An 11,719-nucleotide genomic window follows, 5' to 3' on the forward strand; every position below is an offset into this window, starting at 1 on the left:
CCCCTGAAGGGAACATTATTAGAAGAAACACTTCTGACTCGTCTCTCCATATCTTACTGGTCCCTTCACAAGGGATGCATATCGATCCATCTGTTTAATGGAGATTGTGAACAGCAAATACTACTTGCCCGTGTTTTTTCTACTGAGTAGTTCTCTCTAATCCTGTGGCTCTCTGTAGCCTGCAGGTGAAAACTAGGTGCTTATTCATAAAGCGTGCTAGTGCCTACTCAGTTCATCAAAATACCACCTCGGATTGAGAAGTGAGCAAGTAATGATAGCTTGATCTTGGTCCAATACTCCAATCAAGTTTTATCAGCCAAACCAATATTTCAATTCCTGTGGTGATGAAATATGTTTGTTAAAAGCATGGATTCTGGGCTTCCCTGGTGGCGCAGTGGTTGAGAGTCTGCCTGCTGATGCAGGGGACACAGGTTCGTGGCCCAGTCCGGGAAGATCCCACATGCTGTGGAGCGGCTGGGCCCGTGAGCCATGGCCACTGAGCCTGCGCGTCCAGAGCCTGCGCTTCGCAACGGGAGAGGCCACAACAGTGAGAGGCCCGCATATTGCAAAAAAACACATCTAGAGGGACTTCCCTGGTGGTCCAGTGGGTAAGACTCCACACTCCCACTGCAGGGGGCCCAGATTTGAATCCCTGGTCAGGGAACTAGATCCTGCTTGCATGCCGCAACTAAGAAGTCCGCATGCCACAACTAAAGATCCTACATGCCGCAACGAAGATCCCACGTGCCACAACTAAAACCCAGTGGAGCCAAAATAAATAAATAAATATTAAAACACACATACAGGGCTTCCCTGGTGGCGCAGTGGTTGAGAGTCCGCCTGCCGATGCAGGGGACACAGGTTCGTGCCCCGGTCTGGGAAGATCCCACATGCCACGGAGTGGCTGGGCCCGTGAGCCATGGCCGCTGAGCCTGCACGTCCGGAGCCTGTGCTCCGCAACGGGAGAGGCCACAACAGTGAGAGGCCCGCATACCGCAAAAACAAACAAACAAACAAACAAAAAAAAACACATACACACACACACACCCCCCAAGAACATAAGACAGTCTCTAATTCCAGCAAGTTACTGGTCTCCTCAACTGCAAAAGTGGGTGGGACCACCTCACAGGTCCTATCAGTGTTAAGTCTGTGATTTACTAGGGTTTCCCATTTTCATCATGTATTCTCAATGAGTCCTAGCTTTTCCAAATGTAAAATGAAAGCAGCAATCCTCATCCCAATTACCTCCGAACATGTTATAAGAAATAAGTGCTAACGTACTTTTAAACTGTAAAGCAGTATACTCTGTACAATTTAATTATTAAGGTATTTTTATATGGCTTCAGATAAGCCTTGGGCCAAATCATGTCTTCTGAAAAAAGCCACATAGTATAAAAAGTTGATTACTATGAGTTCAGCCTATGAGGAAAGCATTATAAAGATGGTTCTGTTGATTTGTTTGCTAAAATAAGTTACTACATACAGTTAGTAAAAGTTGTAATTTACACTACCTCTATGAAAGGTTAATTGAAATGTTAATAAAATGTCCAAAAAAATATTCTTCAAGCCACATATACTACAAAAGTAACAGTGGTTAGGAATCTTCTTATGGCAGCATCTGAATTTTTCGACTGGCATTCCAATGCCAGGTGAACTGAGAAGGGAATGGGTGCTGACTGCTCACCTTATCTTGTAAGGTGAAGGTCCCAGGAATACCAGCAAAGAGAAACTTGTTCTTGACTTTCAACTTCCCCAAATTCGCTACAATCAGATTATTTGATCTGGAACTTTCTGGGATAAGAAGAACAGGAGCACCAGCCTCAATATCCAGGAGAACCCGTGAACAACGCTGGGCATGATCTCTCACCTGAAAGAAGAAGGAAAATTGGGTTAGATGTTCAATTAATTCCCTAATTTTATAATCAAATTTCCAAAAGTTTCATGAATTTATAAATCTAAAACAATTAAAATCACACAGAATATATTCTATGAACACCAAGGAGTTAAATTAGAAATCAGTAACAAGAAGATAATGGAAAACCCCCAAACATCTAGAAATTAGACTATACACTTCTAAATAACCCATGGGTCACAGAAGAAATCACAAGAGAAATTTAAAAAATATTTTGACCTTACTGATAAAGAAAACACAGCACATTAAAATTCAGGGTTTCCCTGGTGGCGCAGTGGTTGAGAGTCTGCCTGCCGATGCAGGGGACACGGGTTCGTGCCCCGGTCCTGGAAGATCCCACATGCCACGGAGCGGCTGGGCCTGTGAGCCATGGCCGCTGAGCCTGCGCATCCGGAGCCCGTGCTCCGCAACGGGAGAGGCCACAGCAGTGAGAGGCCCGCGTGCGGCAAAAAAAAAAAAAAAAAAATTCATGGAATGCACTTAAAAAGGTACTTAAAGAAAAATGTTTAGCATTAAATACTTATTTTATATTAAAGATTTAAAATCAATAAAGCTTCCAGCTTAAGAAGGTAGAAAAGCAAAATAAACCTAAGTAAGGAGAAGGAAGACAATAATAAAGAGCAGAAACCAGTTATTTAGAAAACAGATAAACAACAGAGAAAAATCAATTCAACATTTATAGAACACTCTACCCAACAAGCATTTTACATTCTTTTCAAGTGCACACGGCATGCTTGTTAACAGTATGCATGGGCCTAACACAGGCCTCCATGAGTTGGTTGAAAGTATAAAACTCTACCTATATTAATCAAGAAAAAATGAAGGAAACAAAAATCACCACTATCAGGGAAGAGTCAGGGACATTGCTAGAGAACTTAATATTAAAAAGATGTGGGAACCTATGAACAAGTTCATGCCAACAAATTGACAATTCAGACAAAGTAGACAGATAACTTAAAAACACACACAAACTATCTCGAGCTAACATCACATACATCTGTGAAAGACAATGTTTTCCCTCTAAGATAAGGAACAAAGCATGGATACCCACTCTCACCACTTCTATTCAACATTGTAGTGGAAGTCCTAGTCCACACAAAAAGGTATACAGGTTGGAAAGGAAAAAAGAAAACTCTCTTATTCACAGACAACATAATAATCTATGTAGAAAACCCTAGAGAATCTAAAGGAACTACAATAAGTAAGTTTAGCAAGATTGTAGGATATGAGGTCAACATGTCAGTATATGAGTCAATTATATTTCTCAAACTTTCAATAAACAAGTGTACATTGAAATTTTTAATTGATACAATTTACAACAGCATCAAAATTGTGAAACACCTAGGGATAAATTTAACAAAAGATGTGTAAGAAGGGTATACCCAAAACTACGAAACACTGCTGAGAGAAACTGAAGATCTAATTAAATGGAGGGATATACCATACTCAAGGATCCAAAGACTCAATACTGTTAAGACGTCAATTCTCCAGATATATGGATTCAAGGCAATCCCAGTCAAATCCTAGCTGACTTTACTGTAGAAACAGACAAGCTGATTCTAAAATTTATAGAGAAAAACAAAGGACCTAGAATAGCCAATACATCTTTGAAACAAGTTGGAGGACTTACACTATCTGATTTCAAGACATATCATAAAGCAAGAGCAATCAAGACAGGGTGGTATACAATTAAATATAAATCAATGGAACAGAATAGAGAATAAGGAAATACACGCATACATTCTCAACAGAAGCGTCAAGGTAATTCAATGGGAAAAGAATAGTCTGAATACATAAACGGAAAAAAAATCTCAACCCTTACTTCACAAAATACACAAAAATTAACTCAAAATGGAAGAGGTCTAAAATTATAACACTTCTAAAAGAGGAAATAGGAGAAATTTTTTGCCACCTAGTGGTAAGCAGATTTCTTTCACAAAACACACAGCACTAACCTAAAAGAAAAAAATTGGACTTCATCAAAATGAAAGACTTCTGGGACTTCCCTGGTGGTTCAGTGGTTAAGAATCCACCTGCCAATGAAGGGAACACGGGTTCGAGCCCTGCTCCGGGAAGATCCCACATGCCGCGGAGCAACTAAGCCCGTGCACCACAACTACTGAGCCTGTGCTCTAGAGCCCGCGAGCCACAACTACTGAAGCCCGTGTGCCTAGAGCCCATGCTCTGCAACAAGAGAAGCCACTGCAATGAGAAGCCCGTGCACCGCAACAAAGAGATGCCCCCATTCGCCGCAGCTAGAGAAAGCCCATGCACAGCAACAAAGACCCAACGCAGTCAAAAAATAAATAAAAGAGAAATTTAAAAAAAAAAAGAAAGACTCCTGCTTTTCAAAAAATAGTATTAAGAAAATGGGAAAAGGTCCAGTGGGTAAGGCTCCATGCTCCCAATGCACAGGGCCTGGGTTCGACCCCTGGCCGGGGAACTAGATCCCGCATGCATGCCGTAATTAAGAGTTCGCATGCTGCAACTAAGAAGTCCGCATGCTGCAACTAAAACAAAGATCCTGCATGTCACAACGAAGATCCCGCATGCTACAACTAAGACCCAGCGCAGCCAAAAATAAAAAAAATTTTTTTAAATGGGAAAAAAAACCTATAGACTAAGATAAAATATCTGTAATACATATATCAAAAGTCTTATATCCAGAATATATAAAGGAAGAAATAATGTCAATTCTACACAAACTATTCTGAAAGTAGAATAGGGAACACTTCCCAATTCATACTACAAGGACAGCACTGACCAGTTACCAAAACCAGAAAACAGGCATTCTTTCCTTTTTAAGAAAAGAAAACAACAAACTAATATCCCTCAGGAGCATAGATACAAAATCCATAATATATTGGAGCAAATCAAGAAAACTATAAAAGCATCCACAGGGCTTCCCTGGTGGCGCAGTGGTTCAGAGTCCACCTGCCGATGCAGGGGACATGGGTTCATGCCCCGGTCCGGGAAGATCCCACATGCCGCGGAGCGGCTGGGCCCGTGAGCCATGGCCGCTGAGCCTGCGCGTCCGGAGGCTGTGCTCCGCAACAGGAAAGGCCACAACAGTGAGAGGCCCATGTATCGCAAAAAAAAAAAAAAAAGAAAGAAGCATCCACAGACAATAAGGAAGCGAATGAACATGGCTGTATTCTGTTGTAATAGCAAGTTGGCCAGTGGCTACCAGGATGCAGGGATTAGCACTGGGAGACAATTAGCAAATGGACACAAGCAAATTTTTTTTATTTTTTTATTTTTTTTTTTTTGCGGTACGCGGGCCTCTCACTGCTGTGGCCCCTCCCACTGCAGAGCACAGGCTCCGGACACACAGGCCCAGCGGCCATGGCTCACAGACCCAACCGCTCCGCGGCACATGGGATCCTCCCGGACTGGGGCACGAACCCGCGTCCCCTGCATCGGCAGGCGGACTCTCAACCACTGCGCCACCAGGGAAGCCCGACACAAGCAAATTTAATGCCCTTTTTATAAAGGTCAAACAAGCAAAAATTTTAAAGGGACTAGTCGACCCAAAAATCAGGAGAGGGGTTACCTGAGGCATTAACAGAATGAGATAGGGAAGGACCACATGCAACAGTCTTAGTAATGTTTTAATTTTTATTTTGGTGGTGGGTTCATAGATGTTCCTTCTATTACCACACTTTGTAATTTATAAGCATGCTACAGATATTCTTTATATGTATCAAATACTAAATTGTTTTTTTTTAGTTTCTAAAGAGAGAAAAAAAGGTTACATACTCCATAATTATAACCATGGAAACATGTATAGGGAAAAAAGAACATAAAACATACCTATGGTGCTAGAAAACTGATAAGATATCTTTTCCAGATTCCCTATAATTTGATTGTACTTTTATATTTAAAAACGAATACCTTCTCTATAACATACACAGGAAACCAGTAACATTGGTTGTTGCCAAGGACAGAAATTGGGTGGCTGAGGAAAAGTAATTGAGAAAGAGACTTTTCTCCAAATGTCCTTTTTTACTTTGATTCTGTACTAAAACAATATACAACATATTCAAAATTTTTTAATTTAAACTAAAACATAAAATTTTTAAGTGTTGCCATTATAAAGACTTAAATTTTAATCTTTTACCTAATAAAGCTTAAAAATAAATAAATAACAAGTTTTACAAAGAACTACATTGTAATTGTTTTCTGTGGTTCCCAAACTGTGTGCCAAGACACCACAGGAGGCTGCCTCACACTCACAGGTGCACTGCCAGGACATTTTAAATCTTTGAGGGAAACACATCATCTGTTAGACACTGCACAAACTACCAACTTGAGATGGTTTACACTCAATGTTAGATCATGCTACATTCCTTTCAATGATGTCACATCTTTGCAAAGCTGGGTCTTAAGCAGTTGCTGCCATAAAAAGCAAGTACCATGAGAAAGTAAATGTGGAAAAGGAAATGAGGGCTGTGATGTTCAACCTGATTCCAAGTGTGAGAAACTGTTCAGTGCCCAAGAGGCACATACATCCTACTAGGAAGGAATTACGGTTACTTAAAAATGAAACAAAAATCTCATTTTTCACTTACGTGTTTTTTTTCTAACAGCTACTAAGCTGTTGGACATATATACTTATTAAGCTGTTTAGACTTCATTACTTAGGAAATGGAAAGACCATTAGGTGTTTCTTTTGGTCTAGGATGTATCACGGAAAAAATTCCAAGACATTAAAGGGAGCCATGAACTAAGAAGTTGGAGAACTATATCTGAAAAAAATCCTCTTCCTATAATAGAATAGATATGTTCTTTGGGACCACTTTCCAGGAGAAGTAACCCCACTGAAGTTCTAAAAGGGACCTGAAGTCTTTAGTGTTATCCATAAAAAGTTTATCTTTTTTTAGAGCAAGCTAAAGCTAAACTTCAAAGGAAATTAAAACACGATATGATGAGTAAGGAACATAAGCTCTCTGATTACAGTAAGATTTCTGTAGATACTCAGCTACCTGGAGGACAGTAGTAAGCTTAAGATTACCTAATTACCTTCACCTTTTTCAGTGAAAGTTTCCAGATTTACCTCTAGAGATTTAAAAGTTCTACTGATCAGTCAAACTGGAAAAGCATCTTGGATCAATGACACTACCTACCGTCTGCCCCTCAATAGCAGCTCGCTGGCGCCCTAACACGTCCTGCAGCTGAGTGAAGTGCTGGATGAAGGCCACCACCTCCGCCTGGAAGCGCTGGGTGTGCACATACTGCACGGAGGCCATCTGGAGGCTCACTCGAATGTCGTACTCCCTCCGGAGCAGCGGGTCGGGCCGGCCATATCTAGGAGGAAGGGCAAAAATGTGACTCAGACAGCAGCAAGATGCAAATTAGTATTTGAAGAAAACTTGGGTGGACTTACGGGTTTCCCTAGAAAACAGCTTTATTAAAATGGAAATCCACCAATCAAGTTTTAGAAAGCAAACTCCAACAATTACTTCCTTTCTAAGCTCCCGCCATGTGTTGAGGATGTTAAATAAAAGTCTGGCGTGAGGGCCAGGGCTATAAACAGGGGCATAGCTCTGGGTGCTGAACCCACTCATGACTCCAGAACTCACTCAGAAGCCACCTGTGGTTCAGACCTTTCCCCTGAGGCTCTTTTTCCCTGCCTTTAAGGAAAAATGACTATTCCTGCTCACTCTTCTAGCAAAGACTGTGACAATATGGGCTTGAAAGGTAATAAAAATAAGACCACAAAACAATTGGTAAAGAAAATTAGGCAACAGAACCAAAGTTTCTGGGGCAATCTGTCTTCTGGAAGCTGAAAGAAGTCTTCTTTTTACTTCAGTGAAATGCAAGCTAAAGAGTTTTAGCATCTACATTCACAGATAAATTAGAAAACTTTTACAAATGGTTTTAAATTTAATGGAACATGATGCCCTAATAATAAATTATTATACAGGATACAGTCACTGGGGAAAAGAACTCGTATTAGGTGAGCACCTATTTTGTGTCAGGCAGAGAGTTAAGAGCTTGACACTAATTATCTCATTTATTAGAGAACCATGCCACTGTGGTAGGTAACAGTGCAAACAAATCAATCTAAATTCTCAGAACAGTATGATATACTTCCTCTGGAAAGGAAAGAAAAAGTTCTCAGACATCTTTAGGGACCATTTTTCTCAACTCTGGTTGAACATTAAAATCACTCTGGCAGGACTTCCCTGGTGGTCCAGTGGTTAAGACTCCGTGCTTCCAATGCAGGGGGCGCGGGTGTGATCCCTAGTCAGGGAATTAAGATCCCACATGCTGTGCGGCGCAGCCAAAAAATTTTTAAAAATCACTTCGGCAAGTTTAAAAAAAATAGAATACTACCGCAGACCAGAATATCTGAGAGCAGAGCTGGATACCTGTATTTTCTAACAGTTCCCTGAGAGGTTTAAATCCCAGCCTTTTACACTTTCTGCTTTCTGAGAAAACCATTCTTTAGTAACTACATAGGCTAAAAATGCCTTCTAAGTTCTAAAATTGAATATAGATTATGATTGTACTGGGAAAAATGCGTAATGTAATTTAAAACCCGTAACTTCAACAACTTTCTCAGGCTGAAATCATTCCAGAGCATTCAGAGCTAGATGGAAATTGATCTAACATAGTCCCCTCAATATTTCGATTGAAAAACTGATGCATGGAGATTAAGTGACTTGCTCAAAGTCACATAACAAGTTGGTGTGAAACCAGACTAATAATAATCACAATTATTTCAATCATACCCCATTTATTTATTAAGCCTGAGTCGCCCACTTCAATGCAGATCCATTGCATTGGATATATATAAATCAAGATTCCCCACAACTAGATCAAATCAATTTTACGTAAGATGTTACGATTTTTTAAAACTTTTCTTCATTGTTTAGCTGACAAGAATTTGAAACAACAAGCAATTATGACAAAATGTTAAGTGAGAAAAGATCGGTATTTTTACTTGAAAGTCTGGAAGATGAGTGCTTCTTCCCCACTTGTAGTGAACCGTTCTCTATAGAACTCTCCATGGGATGTAAGGTCACTCAGAGACAGGCTCCCAATGCTTCCCTGTAAGGCCAGGTCTCCTTCTAGGAATGTTAAAAATTAGAACACATTCTTATGTATCTTTTTTCTGTCACACACCTTAAATTTGCCTGAAACAAAAATTGATACACACATGCTTCAGACTTTACACCATTTAATAAAGCAAAATTCAAAAGAAAATTTTCATATTCCTATATACCCAGAAAAATATTTGATGCACGATTGCAAATAGTCTCCATGCAAAAGTCCAAAGGGACTGAAATAATACTGCAGCATCACACTTTAACACTTACAAGGGGAAAAAAATTAAATGCATACACAATTTAAAGGATAAAACATTTACAAATACAGATAAAAATGGGCTCTCTTCTGAGATCAGACCACTAATTAGAATCAGTGAAATATCATAAGGTCTATTTTGTACTACGGACAAAAAAATAAAGGAGGAGCTTCCCTGGTGGCGCAGTGGTTGAGAGTCCGCCTGCCGATGCAGGGGACACGGGTTCGTGCCCCGGTCCGGGAAGATCCCACATGCCGCGGAGCGGCTGGGCCCGTGAGCCATGGCCGCTGAGCCTGCGCGTCCAGAGCCTGTGCTCCGCAACGGCAGAGGCCACAACAGTGAGAGGGCCGCGTACCGCAAAAAAAAAAAAAAAGAATAAAGGAGGAAGTGTCACAGATATGTTACTCGAGCATTAAAAAATGGGTTTTAGTGTGATTTAATTAAAAGGCAAAATTAATGAGACAGACACTGGAGACACAGATTTGAAACTACTCTTGACATTACACAAGTAAAGCCCCTGGAAGGTGGGTAGAAGAAAGAAGAAATGTTGAAATGTGCACCTGGGGCGCAAACCTATATGAATCATTCTTAACATGGTGTGGATATTGAAAAGGAATATTCTGCACTGCCGCTTCTGTGAAACAAACTTTATCATCATAATTAGCATTACAGAACAATGACTGAGGTGTATATATTTGTCAGGCTAGTTCTGCGCCCAGTGAACTGAAGACACATACTTATTTTTGACCCCTAATGTCCTCTAACAAAAATACACAAGCTTCTCCCAATTCTAAAGACCCATCTCTTCTAGGAACCTTTTATAATTAATTTATACCAGGCATGAAATCTCAATTTTAGTTCATCCCGTCCCCAAAAGACATTCTTATTTTACTACAGAATCAACATTGGAGCTTTGTAATCTTCCTTATTTCATTACCAGTTGCTTAAAAAAGGAGCGGTATTTTATGCACACTGTAAATCCCTCTGATTTAGAACTTGATACAGCTCCTCTCTTGTGTGCTACTAGGAATTTCAACCTATGGAGTCCCATTAGAAAGAATGCTAGCTTTGCTACAATATCCCCCTGCCTAAACCACCCCCTATTGGTGGCTCCCCCTATGCATGGCAACAGACTGAACACGTGCCCTGGTTTCCCAGAGACGGCCCTGTTATATGCCTGTTTCCCAGCTGTAATTATGAATAATGCCCCCTTTCACTCCCCAAAATGTCCTAATTTTAGACAAAGAAATTACATAGTCACCCAGATAGTCTGTTTAAAACACAGACAGATGTCAGGACCCCATCCCAACCTAAAGAATCAGATTCCTGGGATGGGGAAGGAGTTGTGCCGACGTGTGCATTTCTAACGAGCTACCCAGATGATTCTGATCCACAGACCAGTATTGGGGCACCACCACCACAAATCATGGCCAGGCTAGTAACCACAACCAAGCCACTGAGCCACACCTTAGTCAGTAAGGACAGTTAGATTTGTAAACAGGATGTTCAAACTCTTCCCAGACTTTGCAAGTCTGATTTTCCCCACTTACCAATCATTTCCAGGTGTGCCACTAATTTGGACACATTTGCTTTAGCAAGCTCACTGGTGGTCTTATTCAGCACGAGAGAGAGCGAATGAACCTAAGAACACAGGAGGTAAAGCAAGGCAAATATCACTGAGGGGAAAAAAGGTAACTTTCAGACAAACAGCATCGAGAAAGATGCTGCAAGTCTCAGGAAATCTGAAGATAAAGCTTTTATTTTACTGATGCCATCTTCATTTCAGCTTTTCTTAGTCAGCCAAACCATAATAAGAGGAGAGAGCTGATAGGAAATGAACTCTGTTGTTTCTTGGTATTTGGTTTTCAGGTTTTTGTGGGGTTTTTTGGCCTCGTCTATTCTTTGTTAGTGAAATGTTTTACATTATAAAACGATTTTTCCCCTTTTTGCATTCATCTCTAACATCACACTATTTTGTAATCACTCACACAGATTCATTAAGTAAAGTCCACCCTAAGAAATCTGTCAAAGCAAAATGATAAATACACTTAATGTTTAATGTCTTGGGACAAGTATTTAATAGAAGCCCGTGGTGACCAACTGGGACTTCACTTAGGAACTACAATCCAAGATTTTCTTTCCCAGAGACAACTATAAATAGAAGAAAACCAAAATCCTCTGTCTTGGGAACAGCATTCTCTGAAACAAAGAAATACGGTATTGCAATACTGTCATTTTAACCACAAAAAGGACTCTATGTCTATGATTTATTGAGGCAGGTACCTCTGAGTGTTATCACTGGGGTGAGGCCCTGATTGAAGAGAAGGAAGGACAGAAGAGGGGACGGAGAACAGATCAAACCCCCATTCATACACTCTGCTCCCGAGTGGCAGAGCCCAGTGATACTCACGCCTTCATCTTTCATGCCTACCACAAAGTAGGTGATCGGTACATGTCTGATGAATGGGAAAAAATGGAAAAAGAAAGAAAATAAT

At 40.5% G+C, this 11,719-nt stretch overlaps 1 protein-coding gene across 1 annotated transcript in view; it reads right to left on the reverse strand.

Moving 5' to 3' along the window:
• The window catches only part of VPS13D (vacuolar protein sorting 13 homolog D), a 244,666-nt gene that overhangs the window by 190,422 nt on the left and 42,525 nt on the right, over positions 1-11,719 (reverse strand). The window contains exons 22-25 of the mRNA XM_030878044.2: positions 10,775-10,865; positions 8,862-8,988; positions 7,039-7,219; positions 1,685-1,867 (exon numbers count right to left, since the gene is read on the reverse strand). Of these exons, the coding sequence (XP_030733904.1) occupies positions 1,685-1,867; positions 7,039-7,219; positions 8,862-8,988; positions 10,775-10,865 (582 nt within the window). The remainder of the gene's footprint in view (positions 1-1,684; positions 1,868-7,038; positions 7,220-8,861; positions 8,989-10,774; positions 10,866-11,719) is intronic.

The sequence above is a fragment of the Globicephala melas genome, chromosome 1 (assembly GCF_963455315.2).
Source record: "Globicephala melas chromosome 1, mGloMel1.2, whole genome shotgun sequence".
In the NCBI taxonomy this organism is placed as follows: Eukaryota; Metazoa; Chordata; class Mammalia; order Artiodactyla; family Delphinidae; genus Globicephala; species Globicephala melas.